At 43.7% G+C, this 21,249-nt stretch overlaps 1 protein-coding gene across 15 annotated transcripts in view; it reads left to right on the forward strand.

The window, feature by feature from the left end:
* EIF4G3 (eukaryotic translation initiation factor 4 gamma 3) overlaps positions 1-21,249 on the forward strand; it is a 147,387-nt gene that overhangs the window by 24,623 nt on the left and 101,515 nt on the right. For all 15 annotated transcript variants that reach the window (XM_080378792.1, XM_080378793.1, XM_080378780.1 and 12 more), the window contains one exon: positions 19,046-19,121. In XM_080378792.1, coding sequence (XP_080234918.1) covers positions 19,046-19,121 — 76 coding nt within the window. Of the gene's footprint in view, positions 1-19,045; positions 19,122-21,249 lie in introns of those variants that run through there.

Genomic DNA, 21,249 nt, shown 5'->3' on the forward strand with positions numbered 1-21,249 from the left:
TGTCATGAAACAGAAACTGTTCTAGAACCAAGTGCTTTTCTGATGACATCCACATCCAAGGGAAGGAATGCCACTGCAGGAAAAAATTTGATTATCATTATTTTTAACTTTTACAAATATGAGAGCCCCTCTCCTTTTGCATCAAGAGCATGATAGACCTGATAGCAGTAAAAGCATGCAAAAGCTGATCATTCGGTATTTATTTCAGTGACTTCTTAAAATGTAGCAAATCAGCAAATGCCAGATAAAGTAACATGAAATTAAAACAAAGTGAGAATCAGAGTGTATCCATAATAAAATCAATGTTTTAATTTTTAATAGGAGCTTCATGGTGTTACATTTTTTTTGCTTGAGCTCTGTTCTCTAGTGTTAATGTTTCTTTTTCCTCTTGGCTGACGGCCCCGTTTCTGCGCCTGTCATGCAGTAAACTGCCTCGCTGTGCGTGTTTCCATATCTCAGCACATCTCAAATTCCCATCGCCACTTGGAGGGTCCTAAAGAGTGCTCACATTTTTCCATTCGAGAGCGCCTGCCTCCCTGGATGGCCCAATGAGCTGCGCTGACTCCTCTCCTTGGTTCACCAGCTCTTTAGTTATGGAAACCAAAGAGGATGGAGCCCGGTGGGTTGTGTTTTCAGTGGGAGGAGGCTTTCCTCAGGTGGAGGAGGCTTTTTTCCCCTTGGAAGCAACAGTAGCAGTCAAAGCTTGACTCCCCCGATCCCTTCAGTAAGGAACAAAAGTCCTAAAGGGTTTTTCTTTTTCAGGGCTGTTTTCTATGCCGTAACAGGGGATTTATTTTCTAGTAAAAGAGTGGAAAGTAACTCCCTCCTGTCAGTAGGATCGTCTGTGGATTTCCTTGGGGATTTGGTTTTGTATTTATCAGCCAGTGTTTATACCTGTTGTCTTTACCTTAGGTGCTGTGGCAGCAGCTAGCCTGGTCTGGGACAGAGATTGTCCTCAAAGTAGTGGCGTGATGCAGTTTTCCCTGCTGCTGTAGGGCTCTGTTATTGCAGGATAGTGAGTGGCATCGCAGACTTGCTAGAGGAGGCAATTTTACCCACCTAACCAAGTAGATTTCCTTGGAAAATAGCCTTCTCTTTCTTTACCTGTGCACAGATTCTCACTTGTCCTAGCAAAAGTTTTTTTTGTATAATATAATGTATAATAAAGTCTTATTTTTGTAAAAGGACTTGTATCTCTTCATCATGATGTGCTAAGAAGCATCTCTAAGCATGTTTGGTCTAATATAGCCAACTCAAATGTAAGTGTCCATTTAAACAACAAGAAGAAAAAGCCTTTTTATGTAGACAAGGCGAAGTACTTCAGGCTATAGCAAGTTTGATTAAATGAATTGGAATTCGAGGTCCAGAAATCCTGTTGGGGATTTCCAGTTGGGTTCTCCCTTCAAGAGCGCTGTTGGTTGTGGTGGGTGTATGGTAAAGATTAATACTACGCGGTACAAAATGGAAGAAAGGTGGTGTTATATAAAAATGAAGATGACTGATGAAATAGCTGACCTTGCAAATTACTTTCTCTTGGCAATGGGCTCTTAAAATATGGAGGAACACATAGCAAGATGTATATACAATTACTTCTGATTATATTTAAAATATGAAAAGATGTCATGCTTGATATTTCACTTAATTGAAGAAGCAGCTTTTCCAGCAAACTGACCAATGTTGGGTGCCTAAGAAACCTTGTACAAATCCACAGGTAGTATGCATGTTTTGGAAGCATTCTGACATGGACATAATTAAAGAAATTTTGAAATTGCATGCGTTTTTACTGTAAATTATTCTATCATTATCTATATTGTCAATTAATCCATTTAGCGAATGTGTGTGAAAAGTTGTGAACAGCTTAGCTCAGCTTGGACATCTGCACATTTTAATTAGTTGAGATGGTCTCTGAAGAGCTTTGTTAGTTAGCTGTACTTGAATGCTTTTGAATTCTACAGAATCTGTTTTCTTTTTTTTTTCTTAAAGAAAACTCAGTTATCTCTGCAGATTCTTAATTTTTGCAAAGCCCTTGTCTCCAGGTCCTTAAAAATTCCTTTCTGAAACATAGACTTGACCCAAATGCTTCAGATTAAATGTGAGATTCACCTAGTTTTGAGGCAGCTTTTTTTGCATTCATTGTTGCTAAAGAATTTTTTGCATTCGTTGTTGCTAAAGACTGGGTGATGTGGGTTGGGTTGGGTTGGGGTGGGTGGGGGTGCAAGCCTGGCAGCGCCCATCTTCGGTGCCAATCGCAGAAAGTATCAGCTGATGTTAGAAAACAGGGACAAGATCGCATGTTAATCCAAGGATATGGTTAATAAAACTGCTGCTGGCAGAATTGGTACCCAAATGCTGCAGGTATTTGTGATTAGCACCTATTTTATTTTTTTTAAAGGGGTATGGGTTTTCAGTCATGGGTGGAAAGTCATAAACCCGTTGCTTTTATTGGATGTTGCAAATAGGACTTTGTTCATACTTGGATGCAAAGCTTATAAATGCTTCTGAATTGCTGTTTCTGTTGCAGTATTTAAGGAATATATTTCAGAAGTATCTGGGGAAATTAGAAGTTAGTTTACTGGTAGTGGGTAGCATAAATGCACTTGAAATGTATTTTCTTTATGCTGCTTTCTGATTCAGTGTAGCTTTTCCTTACTTGAAAAATAAAGGCTCTGTTTGTGCTGTGCAGGTAAGAGTTGACCTCAGAAACTCTTGGCTTATATTAAAACCACTTGGTTGCATGAGTGGTTATTACAGTTTTCAGTTCTTCTGCCATCAAATGACATTATTTGCCAAGAAAAGTCTCAGTGTATTGTAATCTTTTCATCTGCTGTGAAAACGGAGAAGAACGAATAGTGAAATGACTGGGGAGGAATGAGAAGGGCGGGATAGTTTTCATCTTGAAGTATTATGGAAGATTATGGAATATTATGGAATGAGAGCTCTTTATGTGGCTAGGGATGCAATAGCTGTTTGAAAGCCACATGTAGTGCTTCGGGCATCCATGAAAAATTGTTTAAAGTTAAATCTGCTTAAAAATCTACATCACTCCCTGGTTTTGCTGTGCAACATGGGGATGCTTTAATTGTTCCTGAATTAAAGAGGCTTTAATATCTCCCCATGAAACAGATAGTCTCCAGTGTGGAGGTTCATAACGGTGATCTAAATATCTGTGTGTGTGTGACCTCTCTAGCAAATGGTGTGGTTGCTTGCTACAGGGATGACAGATGCCCAGAAATGCTTCCTGGTGATCTTTGGCCCCAGTTCCTGTAGCTCTGATGGGGAAGGTCCCAGTGTAATCGTCCAACTCTGTCCCAGGAGCTTTGCTGGGAGGCTGCTCGGTGCTGAGAGCCACGCTGTGCCTGAATTGGTGATCTGCCTGTTGGCACAGCGGGATCCTGGGCCCAAAAACTGGTTCCTGCCTCAAGGGACCTCTTCCGTTAATGAAGCCATGGGCCGGGTATCCAAGATAATACACCATATCTTGAATAAATTTAGAACAGACTGCAGCCAGTTTCACAGGCTCTGCTAAATTATTCTTTCTCCAGCTGTGTCAGATAACTTCATGCACCGAAGTAGCACGAGTTGGAAACTCCTTTCTGAACAAGGAGTTTTCAGCCTGATGGCCTCCAGGACCAGCATTGCTTCCTTCTTTGAGGACCTTCGTATGAAATTGTCTGAACTAGACAAAAGAGAGGAAGTTGTCTGGGTAGCAGCCCCATCTCTCTGGCATTAGGGGTTATTTTTAAAAGTCTTGTCCCTTGGTCATGCCTTTTCCCCCCCCCCCCCCCCCCCCCCCCTCCCCCGTTATATAGGCACATTATATCTATATGTATGCCTACGTCACAGGTGAGCCTGTTAGCAGCTACAGGTTAGGTGCTGTTGATACTGTGTGTAGCAGCTTCTGGGCAGAAGTTTTGGATGGAGAAAGGCTGAATGACAGTCATCTCGTGGTTTACCTCTGCAGGGATGAGAGAGAGGACTTCAGCCTTCTGTCTCCAGGTCCGTTAGGTTAAAACCTTCAGAAATTCATGGTCAGGAACTTTATTCAGTTGAGTGCAGATGGCCACCTCCTCCCTTTCCCTCCCTTCTCCTCTAAAGTCCTCAGATCGCTGGAGGTGACTGCCTAGTAGAGGCATGTGCCCTGTAGCTCGTTGTGCCAGCTGGCAATAGCTCGTATATTGAATTGTGAGACCCTTCTGCATAATTTCAATGGTAGATACCTTGATTTTACTTTTTTTCCAGTGTTGGCTGTTGCGTTTTGATTGTCACGTCCATTAAAAGATGCACTGTGTGTAAATTAGTGCTCAATGCTGCATTTATTATCACTTTCCTATAAATACTGGTCTGCCAGCGCACTGAACAGGGTAGGGAGCGCTGCATGAATTCATCAGCACCCAAGCTAAACCTTGTCCATGATCTTTCCTCACTCCCTGTCCCCCATGCTAGTAGTCTCCTTTCCCAGAGCGCGTAATCCCTAAACCAGAAAATGGAGAATTTAAAATTCTTCAGCATAGCTGCCTGCAGCTTTGCAGATAATGTAGAGATGCAGCTCGACCCGTGAGTAACCTTGTCTTATGTTCGAGTTCTGGAGCATCACCACGTAGCCCTCCAACTACACACCTGCACAGCTGCATTAATGATCGGCGTTAAAGCATCCATGCATCACCACTTGGGTTTTATTGGACATGGCGTTTATAGACACATCTTTGGTCAAGGGTTTGTGGAAGAACAGCCTGATCCTAAACATCCATTGAGGCTTGGCTTGACTGTAGCAGCTACGTGGGTTTGGTTTTTATGGGTTTTTTTAATTATTATTATTTATTTTTTATATAAATGATACTGGGAGTATTTGTAGGGATGTAGTTGCAGGATTTGCACTCACTTGGTAGCCCAGGATGGGGTTGTGCTGGTGGTGGAAGGGTGCCCTCTCCAAAGCGTGTTCCAGAAGGGAGGCAAGAACTGGCATGTTCAAGGTGGTATGTAAAACATCTCCTGAAAGATTCAGTGTGTTAATGAACTAATGGCACTGAAATGAATTACTAATTAAAGAATTATAAGACTTCAAATCTGCTAGTACTGTCGAGAAGAAATCTCACGCTGTTCAAGGGAAGCCGTGGGAAATCTGTTCTCAGATTGTGTTGCTTTTCCCACTTGTTTCCTTTCTTTTTTGGTAAATGCACGACAAGTTTTGTGTGTCCCTCCTAGGGCTTGCTGCCTTGAAGCTCATATGGTCTTTGTGAGTGTCTCCGTGTGTTCTTGCCCATGTGCTCTGTAAAGGGGCACTCGCTGATCTCCTTCACCTACGCAGACTCCATCTCTCTCAGGAATAAGCTACATCCTACTAAGATTTACCTCCCTTCTGTCTCATGTGAAGGACAAAAATAATCTTAGAGGATCACAGAGCTGCTTGTGACTTCAGCTGGTGTGAACGTGCCCATTGCTCTGCTTGTTTGCTTTCTCATAGCTTGCAAAATTCGTTTAGGCCCCTCAGGGCTGTTACGTCTGGCTCTGCCGTAGGCTACAGCAGTTTGGCAGAGGTGTGGAAGCAGAGGAGGAGGCATTGAAGAGCGTGGTGTGTATGCAGCTGAACTTCACCCCATGCCCAATTCCTCTACTCCAGTGCAAAAGAGGAAAAGCCATGGAGCAAGATGGAGTATTGTGCCTCAGCTGAGAAAGGCACCGACTTCATAGTGTTGATTTTTGGGTGTCTCGGGTGAAGGCAGGTGCTTTGGTGGATGTAGTTTCACGTTAGAGTTAAAGAGATGTACCTGCAAGCTGCTGCTGAAAGTGTAGGTCTGCCTTCGCTGGCTGGGTCTTCATGCCAGTTCCCTTGTCTGGGATCATGTGAGTGTTCGGTGATGTAAATCAGCTCACAGAATTGACGGAAAACTTCACCCAGCCAAGAAAAAACCCCCCTATTTTTCTGTTGAATCACAGGGCTGAGCTGGGTCTCCAAAGAGTCTCGTGATCGTTAGCCCTTACTGAAGGGAGGTGGCAGAAGTGTGTGGGTGTCTTGGAGTGGCTTGCCACCATTTAGCAGCTGGGCTGGTTTAGGGATCCCAGTAACAGCCCTGTGCTTGTGGCAGGGGCAAGGGAAGCACTGCGCCCTCAGGGAACAATGCTTTTGGGTTTTCCCCCCCTTTCCCAGGGACATTGTGTCTACTCTGTGACCTGGAATTATTCCCTTTTGCCCCTTTAATTAACAGTGCTGCCTGAAGGTTTCTAAGTGACACTCCAGGAGTGCAAGGGGTAAATCATCCCTTAAACTGCAAGCTCTAGCACCTTTGAAGTCTCTGTTTCTTTCCCCTACCTGTCCACCCAGATGTGAACTGATGGAGGAATTGCTGGATGTAGAACTGGGGCTTTTTCCCTGCTGTTTCTGGTTCTGATCCAGGATTGTCCCCTGTGCAGTGGAAGTGAGGGATGTGAATTGGAAGAGCCATGTGAAATAGCAAGAACCACTCACTTCAGTCACTTGCACAATAAATTTTGCTGCTATAGAGGTGGTATTTTTCTTGAACAGAGAGATGGGATTTATTTTTTTCTATTGCAAGGGCTGCGTTAAGCAAGGTGAGCTCCCTTGTTCTAGAGGTAGGAAGCTTGCTGGCTGACACTAATAGCGGTTTTATTTTTCTCAGGGTCACAAAAATAAGTATTTGGGTGACAGAGGAGCTTCAGAGCTGTGTCTCATTTCAGGAAATAGTAGGGGTTTAATAGCTGCATAAAATCTTCTAATTAAAAGAAGCAGCTGAGCTGTTTAGGCTTGTGAACTGCCACTAAAATGATAATTACTTTGGAGTGTGAGAATGTCTGGAAGAGCTTCTTGATCAGAAATCCTGAAGGCTTCTCCTGTTGAAATCAAGTTCTTGGGTTATTCTAGTGTCTGGAGTAGCTAATCCACAAACTGCTGACCCTCCGGCATTTTGGGGTAGGAGACCTGCTGCCTTCGTGAGAATGTGCAGATGTTTGGATCATCTTGGAGCACAGAAGGTGATTTAGCAGCTGCTGCCAAGCTACGTGAATAATTTTGGGAGAAACCTCACTGTCTGTGGTCAACTAAAAGCTCACTACTTACTCAGTTTGGGTGTTTTTTATGTTTTGTACCTGTAGTTGTAGCTTCCAGATTGTTAATTGATGGTGTGTTCAAGTCTGCCAGTTAGCTGGGACAGCCTCCGAGGGTGACGAGTGCAAATGAAGGATGGCTTTTCTGTAATTGAGAAGGAAAAAAATTAAAAGCTGTTAGTTATTACCTTTTATTTTACTGAGGTCTTTCCATCCCTCATGTTTTAAGCTGATTGAGCTGATGCTTACGGTTCATCTCTTTTCCTTTGTGTGTGTACCTCCTCCTTTTCCAGCCATGTTGAACTTCCATCCTTTGAATAAACCTTCCAAAGCTTGTATGATTTGTAAAACTTTGATGGCTGTCATGCTGTGAATTCAGTTTCTGAAGGTTTAGACTATTACCATGTCTTTCAAGAACATGATTTCTTAAGGAGGATCTGCTTGCATTCTCATTTGGGAGTGCTAAATATATATATATATATATATATATATATATATATATATTTGGAAAAACATTTTATGCTGCGGTTTAAAGTTGGAATAATATTTAGGATCGCTATGTTATGTTTAGGTCATCTCAGCAGCTGCCTCTGGAGTTAATACATCCCTGCAGCTTACGTCATGTACCAGTGGTGTGCTTCGGGAAACTACAGCAAGAGCATTTTATGGTGCAGCCTCCCCATCTCTCTGTTCCTGCTTGGTCCTGTGCTTGAGGCTAACACAGTTGTCGGCACGGCTGGGTGGCAAACAAAGTCGGGAAGAAAAGGTTCATTTTAATTGAAATCTGCTCCCCGGTCTGGTTGACTGAGCAGCGGTGAATGGGCTCACACTGGCACGGGGCAAGCGACCGAGAGAGGCCAGGACCACCACCTCTTTGGCAGTGCCGCTGCCGGATGACAGCTTAATACCATGTCTCTTATTGTGTCCTTCTGCCTGCGGGCACCTGCTATTTGGATTACATGTTCATGGCAGTAATTTTGCGTTGATGCCACCTGACTTGTTGTAGATGCTATCTGTGACTTCCTTCACCCCAAGGAGCCCGGAGAGCCGGCTTGCCTGTCCTCTTTCAGGTTAGGAACTCGCTCGGAATAGCTCTGAGAGCATCCAGCCACCTGAGTTGCTTTCTTTCCAAATCAGTTCCTCCCCGTTAGTGCTGGATTTGGATTTTGAAAAGGCAAAATAAAAAGTTTGAGAGGAACTACTGAGCGTCAGGAGGTGAGTATTGAGCCTTCAGGTATGGAGTGGCTGTGTTGTAGGGACAGGACAATTTAAAAGTTGATTTCCTTACCCATCCTCATCCTGGTATTCTTCTGGTAACCTCAGCGGTTTCTTGACCCTCAGATCTTTTGCAGTTGTGGGGCCTCCTAGACAGCTGGAAATGAGTTCCCCTTGCATGTAGCCCCATTTTTGGTAGCAGGGTGACATACATCTTACCCGGGTCACAACTGATGTGATTTATTCCGAGCATGTGGCTGGGGGCATGCAGCTCCTGCTGAAACAGCACCAGGGAGATGCGAGTTCGCTTCCTCCCATTTTTATATGTGTACAAATCATCTATAAAGGTGTGTATACACATTGTAGGATGCTTACAGATGTACTCTGACTGCTATGACTATGTGTATTGATCAGATTGTACGTGTTTTAAGAAATAAGGAAATGACATCTTGGTGTAGATCTTAGGATGGCAAACAAAAATCCAGGTTTACCTTTCATATACAGATGTAAAGAGGCAGCACCATCTAAACCCATCATTCCCATGCCTTGCACTCTATACTTGGTTGGAAAGCAAAGGAAAGCTTCATAATTGATTAGAGCAGCACAGCCCTGGCAGAGAAGATCTGTAGCAATTTCATGTAATATTAAGAGATTGTTAGCCCAGTACCGCATGGCATGAGCCCAGCTTCCTGGCATTGCCCTGCTGGGGACTTCTGGGTTTCGTTTTTGATGCCAAGCTGCTCAAAGCTGACTGGGTGTACACAGTGGTGGCGTAACACATCTCTGCTCCTGATGGACTTGGTGTGTTTTGGAGTGCAGGCTTCATTTGTCATCTCCCCTTGGGCTGTTGGCCCACGATGTTCCTCTGACTTCCAGCGGACTCTCCAGAGCTCAGCCAGTGTTTGTGATGGTCACCAAGTCTCACCCTGTTGAGCCTTTTCCCCCACCTTAATATTCTGGGCTCTTTATAAGGTCCCTCAACTGGAGGACCATGAAAAATCACTCTGAGCAGTAGGAGCGGTGGCCGAGCAGGGCAGGATGGTTGAAAAGTAACGGGGCTCTTTCAAGTTCCTGAGCGTAGCCTGTTTTCTGCAGCGTAATGGGAGTTTTGATTACCATGGAGAAGTACAATCATAAATAACCCTCCTAAAATTAAATGGAATTTTAAGGCTACATCGGCATATTCCCCGTGATGCTGTTGCCTCTCTGGAGAGGTAGTGCCATGAGTTTCCAGCTGAAGGGAGCTGACGAAATCTGTTGACTTTTTCGTCTATTGGAAGAGTCCGTATATTGTAAGGGTAAAATATGAATTTATAATCTATGGAAGTGGCTGATGTTTTAGCTTAATAGTCCCTTTCCTCCATAAAACAAGTCAGCTAGCGAGAAGTTTTCTGTAGCTGAGCAAGAGATGCTTTCTGGGCACGTTGTTCACCTTGCATTACCTGTTACCTGAGCTGGCACAGACATGATCCAGGGTGCCTTTGTGTTCAGTTTTGGTTTTTTTTTTCCTTTAATTACTAGTATTTTGCAGCTTGGTCCAAACTTGGATTTAACCTTATTCAGGCTGTGCTTTGAAAACCCCCTTCCTGGAGATGCTGCGGTTAAAAATACACGTAGGACAAAGTTCACAGTTACAAAAATATTCAGTCCATCACTTCCAGCCCCGTCCCCCCGCCCACGAACACCACGCTTCAAGGAAAATCCCAGCAGGATTAGTGGGGTTTAGATACAGTTGCTTCCACCCTGAACAACCTTTCCAGGTCTAAGCTGAAAATAGACAATTTGCATTGATGCTGGGGCTGCAGTCGAAGAAGACAGAGATGAAGTAACAAAATCAGGTTGCCCTTAGAAACACATTCATATTGGGCAAAATAATTGATTGGGTTTTTGTCGCATTTGCACTGATCTAGTGTACTGGCTGACAGCTCCCCTGATAAACTCACTCCTGACGGCTTGCAGGCTGAATGAAATGCATCAGGGTGAGGCGAGGTCTGGGGATGATTACGTGCTGGTGAGCTGTCTCCAGTTCTTTTTAATTTAGAGATGCAAAACTGAGCCTGAAAGTAATGAGCTCTAGATAATTAGGTGCTTGTCTGCAGGTGTAACTATTGCAGCTGCCTACAGCTGGTGCTCTTAATATTGCTGATTTTTATTTGAAAGCATTATGAGATGCTGGAAATACAGTTAATTTGCAACAAAGAGGGTTTTTTTCTGTTATCTTCCCCTCTAACCCCCGCTTTCCTTTGGTGTTCTCGTTTGTGTTGGCTGTGAGACGTATCACACGTGGACCAAAGACTAAAAGGAAATGATGGTGATAGTAACAAAGTGTTGTATTACACAGCGATGATGTCTGGTACGCGTCATAGATTGACGAAGGGCCTGATCTAGTTTATCATCATTAATGATTAACCAGGTGGGAAATAGTATCTTGAATGCCTGCCTTGGTATTAAACAGGTTGTGAAGGAATTTCTGGTGCAAAGAATGCAGTGCAATTTGTTACCTGCACATCAGGGGGGTCAACGAGGAGGAAAAACATGTTGCAGAGTGGATGTATGTAGGAAGAAAGACTTTGGAAATAGATGTTTTGTGGAATGGATATTAGAAAAAAATATTAAGTTGGAGGATTTGGAGATGTGCATATGCTTGGGTATAAATAGAACTTGCACTGTGAATGTGGCCGCTGCAGTGCAGCTTTAGCACGTTCAGTCAGGAAGAAGCACTAGGTTATGCAGCAGGTATTTATGGTGTGCCACGCTGGAGTTCGGCAGTGCAATCGGACGTGTAAACGCATCTGCAGATACAGAGCAGCGTTCATCAGAGCACCTCTGAAATGTGTCAGGATTCGCTCACGAAGGGAGAGGAGGAGGAATCTGAATTGCTGGAGGATGCTAGATCCCAGCAGCAGCGATGCTGGGGGAAGGAGAGGCAAATCGCGCTTTTCAGTAAGCATTTGAAGGTCACATTTTCCTTTCAAGCTGCGATTTTCAGAGGAGCCTTGGAAATTTGTCTTCTCAATGGCTGTCAGGTTCACTGGGGTTTGTGTGCCCCTTCCCTTTTGAAAGCTCTCGCTGCTGCCCTGTTCCTATTCAGTGGAGTGCAAACGCAGATTGGGTGACATTATGTGGCAGACAGCAGGGAAAGCAAGTGTTTGGGATTATTTGGAAGCTGGTACTGAGATTAATGATACGTAATTGGGTAAAAAGCTCAAGATGAATTTCAAGAGAAGTTTTATTATGGGGAGAGTATTTGTTTTAGAGTATAGCGTAAGCTAGGATAAGTAGCAAAAGCCTCACTGCTTGTAACATTTGGATCCGGACAGAGCTTGGGAGATGATACTTTAAGGGGGAGCACTTAAATGGCAGAGGGATGGACAAGCCTTATCCCTTTCAGTTATCATCAAATAGTTCAAACAGGGAGCAAGGAAAGAGTTCTGCCATTGGTAATTTAGAACGAGGCGATTGCAGTTCATAAAGGAGCCAGTGAGACTGCGTGAAACATTAATGATATTTATGTAGGTGTATTTCTGGTACAAAAGCAAAAGATAAAGACTTTATTTAAGGTATTTGTTACAAGCATAAAATAGCCCATAAATGAGGACTTACAGAAAATTTGGTGTTACCATTTAATACACAAAATAACATGAAGGATTAAAAAGGTGGTGTGCACAAACAATTCATTGATCCGCTTAAAATTTGTATGTTTGATAAATGGCAATTCGGTTGTGAACATTGACTACACATGTTGCAGTAGGGAGCTTTATATTAGGCCATAAAATGTTGAAACAGGCTTCATAATGGCTTTTGCCATAAGAACCTTCTGGATATTAGTCATTACAGAAGGTGGTGAATCTTGGGAGTATGGTTTGCATCTGTTCACAGGAATAGGGGCATGACGACAGAATCAGAATCGTTTCGGTCAGAAAAGACCTTTAAGGTGATGTACTGTGCTGTTACGTAGCTTGATAATTTTAAACCATAAACCTCACTTTGCCACTGCACAAACAGTTTTTATTGTGTTCCTTTGTTTTTAAAGCATTTGACTAGGCAGAACTAGTCCTTAATATCAGAGTTAAGTATTGGTGTAAAGCTGACATGGCCTTTTCACGAATTCTTCACCTGCAGCTCTTAACTTTGACCGTATATCTGAGTGCTCGTGCCAGCACAAATTTGTATTTATTTTTCCCCTGCTATAATAAAGTAAGTGCCAAACATTGAAACAACAAATCCCCCATTTGGTTTTGACCTGTGATACAGTCAGGGCTCTGAACCGTATTTCATTTTGACATCTCATCACATTGCACAAGACCAGTTGCATCCGTCTAAGAAAACTAAAATAAAAACACTGTCTCAGTGCAGAGGAGCAGCTCATGCCTTTGAGGTTTGACCGAAAGGCACGGCCCCCTTGTCAGGAGTTTACTAGCAAAAAAAAACCCTGAACAAACAGATAAGAACAACCCCAAACCCACCCTAAAATGAAAGAAGATCTCTGTAACACTGGGAGATGTTACGTGTCTGGGCGCTGTGCGGTTGCTGGGGCTGGGTTATGCTGTCGGATATTGGCAGTGGAAGGGTTAGAGAGGGCTGAGCAGCAGCTTGGCATTTTATTAGGTAGTTCTGAAACCTTTAAATGTTTTCCAAAGTCCTTGAATTATGTTGGTCTTGATTTTTGTAATATTAATTATCTCTTTCTCTTATTAGCCAGAACTGCTTGGCTATGAAGGGTGTAAGGGGCTGGATTCCTGTAAGACAGTTGAAAAAGTGGAGATGATGGGGACGCTGGGGAAAACAGACGTGTGCCTCTGTAATTAAGGGCTTGATTTTGCGTATACACAGCGGGATTGAATTATGGTCACATGGGCAACATTAATCCTGCCTTTTCCTAAGTTCGGAGTTGTTTGCTTTGTAACTTGGCTTTTTCTTTCTTGGATGAAGTTTGGCTGTAGTATTTCAACATGGAGAGAGTGCATGGCACTGTTTTGATCTCATGTATTTATTTTTTTTCCCCCCATGTGACACGTCACTTGGTGGAGTTTGGCTTTGGTGGGGTTTTTTGTGTGTTTTTTTGTTTTGTTTTGTTTGTTTTTAAAGGCTTGTAGTTTGTTTTTACCAGCTTTCCTTCCTCTGGCTTCTGAAACATGGCCTGTCAAAAGAGGAATTTATTGTGAAGGGAAAATTGATTCACGAAGTACTTGCTAAATAAACGGGTTCGTGGTAGCGCGCGTTGCTGTGTTTGGGGGTAGCAAGCGGAAAGCCGAGGGAAACGAGTTGCAAAATTTCTTGCTGAGGAGTTTGTGCTGCGATTTAATTCTCCTTCGAAGCTTTCCAAGCCCTTCGTACATTGCAATGCAGATTTCTAAAACACAACGTGCTGTAGGCGAGCTTTTTACCTTACGTGTTCTTTGTAAGCCTGGTTTGATTTTTGTCCTATATAAACTCGCTAAGAGGGGCATGATGCGACCTCCTGTCCCTCCTCCACTGCATGCATAGCAGGAAAAGTCAGGAAGCAGAGGGATTTCCGCAACATGGAAGCGCTTGGGTACAAAACCCCCTGCAAGGTATCACTAAGACCCTCATTGCACTATCTCTTTAAGACCACAAGCGCACTGTGAGAGCTCTGCTTGCAAGGGTGAGAGGCAGGCAGAAGCTAAGAAGTCATCCCCGGATGGCACGGATGCGGCCGTGGGCTTTGCTGCTGCCAGATGGGGGGAAAAGACCGGGTGCTTGAGCCGGCTTGCTAACGAAACGCTCCAGGAGCCTCGCCTGCCAGGTAGGATCGAGCGTGCCAAACAAAAGGCTTCACCCAGCGAATGGAGAACGGCAGAGCTGCAAAGGATGGGGAGATGCTGGGGAAGTTTCAGCAAGCTGCTGCGACTGGCGTAGCTTTTCCATTTTAATCTTCTAAGCGAGCCCTTGTGGTTTCCGAACCTGCTAAATTAGGTGCTTCTGCTGTTAGGATGTTCACCTCCTGCGTTTTAATTGCATGTTAAATAGAGAAGAGGCTGCAGAGGAGAAACACACTCTTTTAACAGTTTTCTGCCATCAGATACCTCCCTACTCCGAGCGTTTTTAAAAATGCCTTGCACCAAAAAGCTGAAAGAGGTGCTCGAATTTGATGTGGTTTCTTGCCCTTCTGTAATCTTGCTTGATGGTTTTATCTTGTATTTTTTTCAGTTGTTTAATACACAATTTCAGTGCAAGCGTGGACATGCATCAGGATTATATAACCCCAGGGATAGCTGGTGGGAGACTAGCTCCCATTTCTGTGCAGGGATAAAAATCATTAGTTCTGGAACGTTTTCTGTGTAACGTGTTTGCATACGCGCCCTTGGGTACCTGCAGATATTTTTATTCACGTGAGAAGGTGCTTACCCGTTACTGTCAGCTGAAAGTGAGGAGAGAGGCAGTCTGTGCATGCTCAGGATAAAATGGTTGCTAGTTGCTGAAAATGAGCTTAGGTGAGAAGCAGCATTCGAGGGAGAATGAATCCATTTTGGAAGAAAGTGTAGTAGTGTTTTTTTCTTTCCCCCTCCAATCCTGGAAACAGGAACAGAGCAGAAAAGCCAGTACAAATTCTTGCTGTAAGAGCTTATTTTACTGCATAGTTTCAGGTTGCTCGTTGCTGTAAAAGCACACCAAAAAATCTCGCAGTATTTCAGTTTTGTAGCATGATTAGAACAAGCAGACAAATGCGATACAAGGGGGAGATTTCTGCAAGAAATTCCTCCTGACTTTTATTTAAGTCTGCATTTGTCATGCTGCTGAACGCTGCAGCTGGTGGGCAGCTCTGGTCTGGATTTTTTTCTTTCTTTAATCGCTTTACAGAGAAGTGTTCTCCCTCTCCTCAGAGCGTGGCTATGGCTGTCTAATTAAAAGATACCCTCCTCCTTTTAGAGGGAGGCTTTTGGTTTCGAGAAAAATTCAGTTTCGTTTCCAGCCGGCATTACTATCTTTGCCTGTCTTCTCCCACTGGGTCTTTAATAGCTCCTGAAATTCCCCAGCCTTGTAATCACTGCTGCAGCCAGATGGGGACTAGGTGGAACTCCCATTGCATCTGTGCCTGCTTTTATTAATCTCCCAGAAGTATCTCACTTACGTGGATTTTTAAATATATATTTCATGAGTTAATGAGCCCTAAACAGCCATGAAGAGAATCCAGAGTCAGTGCTACCCGCTGGCTGCCGTCCTTCTGGTTTTTGACGTGATGCTGATGGAGAGCTGTAAAGAGTCGTTCAGCCCAACACAAGCGTGACAAGCGGAGACTGTCGTTCCACTTGCTAACCTGCTGGTTGCAGATGTGATTTAAGAGGTTCCCCTTGCTCCTGCTCTTCTGTTTCGTCGCCCGCCCTGTCTTTTCTCCCTGTGGTAATGGAAGGATCCCTGAAAATGGTGTGAGGTTTGGGGTTAGCTTTGCTTTACCCACCCCCACCCCTCTCCCTTCCCACCCTCCTGGATCGTTTTGGAGCATGGCTGCACAAACAGTTGAATCAGTGCGGCTGAAGAGGGTGACGTGGGTGGCAAGGATGGAGGAGGAGGAGGGAGGGCACAGGATCCTCCTGAATTGGAGCTCAGCATGCCAGAATAGTAACATGAAAGAGCTGCTTGAATTATTCAGCATATCCTCGTTTTCTTTGCGCTGTGGTTAATTAAGCGCTGCAGTTGAGCCGGGCTGGGTTATGCTTTAACTCTTAAACTTTACTGTGTGATGAGGGCAGTGTTGGTGTGGTTGGTGTCGCATCTCAGGTTGTACAGCTCTGGATGGTATCAGAATTTCTGTGTAGAGAAAGAAGAGGAGTGCCCGGAGGGTGGTTTGCTGTCGGCGTGGATGAAACCATGCTCTGGATGAGGTTTCGCTTCCCACCTGCTGGCCATGACCCATTCGTGTCCCATGGCGGAGTCTCCTGTGCTGTCACTTTTAACCCACTTCTAGGAAAAAGAGCCTCGTTAGCAAGCATCTGCTGATGAACTTTTGCAGTCGCCCTGGCTCACTTCTGAAATAACAGCAACTGTTACCCCTGATGGGCTCCTTTGGCGGATGGAAGGGGAGGGAAGGTAGGAACTTCTGCTGGGGAGCGGGAGCGAGCTCCGGGACGAATGCAGGGAAGCTAGATTTGAAAGTAAATTGAATATTTGGGGTAGATGCTTTTTGCCTCAATATTCTAGATGCTAGAATTTAGAAGTTGGAAATAATCACTTTCTCCAGCCATTATATCTCATTAAGACTTACGGGAATTTAAGAAATGTTTGTCCCTATCAGTCTGGTGTGCAGGTCAAGTCCTTTGGCAAAAAGGACTTAAAAGGTTTATTTTTAATCTGGTGAGAGTCATCACTTCCTGGAAGCGATTTTAAACAGCATCCCCAAACTCTGAAAATTCATCTGAACTGCTCACTCCTTTAGACAGCTGTTCTTGGGTGTAAAAAAAAAAAAAAAAAAAAAAAAAAAGTTACTCTGCTCAAAGAAGATTATTTCCTCCTGGCTTATATAAGTTCTAAAATAAGAAAATAAATCCCAACCTTCTTGAGGATGAAACAGTTTTTCCAAACTCAGGAATGATCCCTTTTGAAGCAGCAATTGCATCAATTAATCGTCAAAAACTGCCTCAATAGTTGAAATCTCAGCTGTGACAAAAAGGGTGGCAGCTTAAAACCTTGCCTCTGTCCATCTTTCCTTATCAGATGATGGTTATGGGTGTGAGGGTAGGGTGCTATGGCAGTGGCATGCTGAAAATTTGTGAGTTTTCATTCTACCTTGCAGTGTGGTTCTCGTCCTCCTCTCCCAAATTCTGGCTTTCTGTTGGTGTTATCCAAAATTCAGGAATGAATACAAGATCCTCTTGATGAAGGGTGGGAGCAGCGCCTCAGCTCTGTTGAAGTCTGTGGCAAATCTTCCCATTTTTTTTGCTGGAGTCAGGCTTTTTACGTGTAATATTGTTGTTGAAAACCTCCTTCTTTTATCAAATGATACCACTTATGCATGAGTTGGCAAGTCTGCAAATTGAAGGCAAGCCTTAGACCCTGCAAATAAATTTTTGCACTCATTTAATAAAAAAAAAAAAAAAAAAAGAGAGATGTAGGCAGAGTGAGCACCATCTTGGGAACCAGCGGCGCCAGATCCTCATCTCACTTCTCTCAATCTGGAGCTGATCGCAGGTGTCCTGTTTTACACCTGCCAGGCTTTAACAGGGACATTACTTACATGCAGAGGTGTTGTAAAGGTCACTGTCGGTCTTTTCCATGCATAATCCTATAATGCAGGGGGTTTATTGTGCCTGGCATTCAAACATTGAATATATAACAAAATTGGAAGTTTTTAGAACAATTTCTTAGCCTGCTTGGTGAGGGTGGTGGACCTTTTTAGTGATGCGTTGGGAACCAAAATAGTGCAGTATTGTGAATTTGTTTCTGCTCTGCCTTAGCACTGAGATCTGGCTGCGGTGTGCTGCAGACAATCGACCGATACCGAGCAGGTCGCATCTGAACAACCCTTACTTCAACCTGTCAAATTTTGTCCATTTTAAGGGAGGGGAACAGGGTTTCAGAGCTGGGATCGCTGTCGAGCCCCGTCACCGCTGGCAGCGTCTCTCCTGCTGCTGTGATGTTGGTTCCTGCGGAGGTTTGGGCAGCAGCAGTGTTTCTTTGGAGATCAAACTCGTACTGCAAAGGGAGGACTCTTGAAAGACTCAAACTAGTCCTAGATTTGAAATTTAACTTATGAGTGGGTTTTTTTCCTCTTTGAAACAAAACCCAAGGAGCGTTTTTGTGATTTTTGTTTTATTTTTTTTAAGTGTCTGCCCTGACGTTAACACAGGAGGTTTGCGTTGCTGGCTTGTGCGCCAGGAACTTCATCAATCAGGCTGCTCTCGTTTTCCAAGAGGCTTTGACGTATAAAATGTAAACAGCAAAAAGGTGAAATCTGAATATGGCATTTAGTGGGAAGGTTTTCAGCAAGTTAAGCGTGTCTTTTTTATGACAGTGGGCATCTGATACTGCATAGATGTATGCTGGACCTAAGGCCACAAGGCGTTAGCTAAGTCAGGAGGCTTTTTTATTTTACATACCTGCATCCCTTTGTTTTATTCCACAAGTAGAACGGATTCTAGCTTGTTTGTTTCTTGCATAAAGTCATGTGTCCCCCATCCCTGTCCCCCCCCTGGATTCCCACAATACCTTTCCAATTTAAGAAAACTGTTGCAGATTGCCTTTAAGTAACCCTGCAGCAGATGATCGAAACTTCGAATTTATCTGACAGCCCTTTTTAGAAGCAGTTTTGGTGGGTGGATGAGGAAAGGAGTTACTGGTTGAAGAGAGGCAAACAAGGAAACAATTATAACATGATTCCTGCGTGGTTAGCAAAACAGGCGCTGCCTTTGTCAGAAAATGCCCTGCTGATCAGCAGGGTTTGTCGCTGAATGCAAAGGGCTTGCGGGTTTTGGGTTTTTTCCCTTACTCTTTAAAAAAAAAAAAAAAAAAAAAAAGAGGTGGGGGATTCTCTTGTCAGGACCAAGGTTTTGTAGATCGTTCGGCGATCTGTTTGCTTTCGATGCTCTATTTGTCGGTGACGTCTGCCTTTTGAAGCCACACTTTGCTCCTCTTTTGGGAAACCTCGGAAGGATCGTAGCTGCCTGGTTGCCTGTGAGTTCCTTGGGGATGTTTGTGTGTCTGCCCGAGCGTGGAAGGTGACCGGCTACACTGCTTGCCAGCGCAGTCACTGTGTGTATCACTGGGAACACGCGTATTCCTTCGACGTTGCTTTCCTTAACTTTATGTGTTGCAGAATCCCCCGAGGTCCTGTTCAGCAGCCCCTCGAGGATCGGATCTTCACTCCGACCGTCTCCGCTGTGTACAGCACTGTGAGTATCTGGCGGGTGCCGCTGTGGTCACATTGCTTTTGTTAAGTTTTATTTAGTAGATACAAAAGCGGGTTTTCCTAACAGAGCTTCACCTGAGCGCAAATGTGACAGGCCCATGTTTCCAGTCCCTTGGCTCCATCTCTTTCCTGCCCTCCTGCACCTTGAAGACGGGCTTGTTGGAGTGTATTAGTGGCTGCCCGTTTCTAATAGTTTCTTATCGGAAAAATAATCGAGGAAGATTTGTTTTTCATGTGAAACGTTCCATTACACAGACAATGAAATGTTTTGAAAGTAGATTGAATATTTGGGATAGGTGCTTTTGGCTCAGTATCCTATGTGTTTGTTTGTGAAGCTTGATTATCATGGAAATTTAGCTTAGAAACATAGCAACATTTATTTGTGAACATATGATACTGTTTTCCTTTCATGTGATACTTTTTTTTTTTCAAATAGTAATAGCTGGAAGCCCAGTGTTATTTATAAGCTTTGCTAAATCAGCACAGCCCTGGGAAAGTAATATTTTGCTTTTCTGGTGGGATAGTGCAAATATTATTAATGCCAAAAAACCTGCTTTTAAGCTGCTCTTTTAATTATTTGGAAACAGGAAGAAAAGCTGTAGATGGGAGAAACTCACTGTATTTTATGCGGTAACGTAAGCTGCTTATAGAAGAACGTAAGCTGCTGTACAGGGTTTTCTCCTTCCTCCTGTTTGCTTGAGTAACTGGCGAAGGGGTTATCCGCTCCTTCTCTTCGTCGTGCGGAGTCCACGTCTGGAGCATCTTTGGCCTCTTCCTTTTTTTTGGGGTTGTAGAGAAGAGTGTTGTGATCACCTCTTCTACCAGAGGGACTGCTGCCACAAGATGCAGAACCGGGCTTTGTGCAGGATTAAGTGCAGAAGTGCTGTCCAGTGCCCATTGATCCCAGGAAGGCAGAGACTTGGGTGGTAGCTGCAGTAGCAGAAGGACTCAGGTCTGACCGTGGATGATGGTCTGGTGGGCAGCTGGCAGTGGGTTGCCATGCAGGGGGGTCGGAAAGGTGGGGGTACAGCTCTTGACGAGGCGTTAAGATTTCAAGGTTTGTGGCTTTGACAGCAGTGGATTGACAGACTTGAGCAGCGGAGACTGGTTTTTTTATTTTTTGCTAGCTCTGTCCTCAATATTGTATACATACATATGTGTGTATATCCATATGTATGTATGCAAAAAGTCAAAACCAAAGGAACATAAGTGTACAAACAGTTGTAGTAAATAATTCAGTTTATATTATCCTCTATATACCCCATACAACACTTAAAAACCACTTTAAAAATGTCTGAATTCCTTTTGGGGGAAAAAGAAGGTTATTTTTTTCAGTTCTTTCTTCCAAAGACATAATTCTGATGCCTGTGGGAAAACGACTGTGAAAATTTAAATTAATGTAAAATATAAAAGTAACTGTGAAGAATGACCTAAAAGAGCTTTTCTGTGTGGAAAAATATCGCTCCTTGGTATGTTACAGGAATAGAAGCCAGTGCCACGAGTATCTCTGTTCTAGGCTTTAAGAATACACAAGTTTCAAAGAAAATTTCATGTTTTAGGGAGAGAAATTTCTCAGCTAGGTTCCTTTTGGGCATCTGTTTGAAGCCTTGACAGACAGAGTAAGTTCTAGCAAAAATGAATTAGGATGGAAGAGGCACGTGATCGGAGGTCCTGGACAAATTCATTCATCAAAGGTCTCTGCAACTAATTACATGAGTAACATGTAGGTCGTGTATTTAAGGTCTGAGTTTGCAACAAATAGGTCTTTTTTTTTTTCTTTTTAGTTTATTGTTTTTATACATAGTTTGTCTAGATTTTACAAAAATCACGTAACACAAAGGTATGGAAGAGCACCATCTTCAGCAGCCGAGGACAGCTTTTTCACTTCCATGTTTTATTTGCTCAGTCATCCTGTTTGGGTTTCCACACGGATTACACATCGCAGTTTTCCAATACGTGGATTTTGGCGGAGGACGGCTGGTTTAGGAAGAGGTCTGTGGTCTGACGCTACCATGCGGTGACTCTGAGCTGCCTCGGTGGTTTCCCTGAAGTCCTAGTACGCCGTGCATGTAGTGGGAAGACAAATCATTTGAGATACGGGCAACCCACAG

This window comes from Falco punctatus (genome assembly GCF_963210335.1).
Source record: "Falco punctatus genome assembly, chromosome: 3".
In the NCBI taxonomy this organism is placed as follows: domain Eukaryota; kingdom Metazoa; phylum Chordata; class Aves; order Falconiformes; family Falconidae; genus Falco; species Falco punctatus.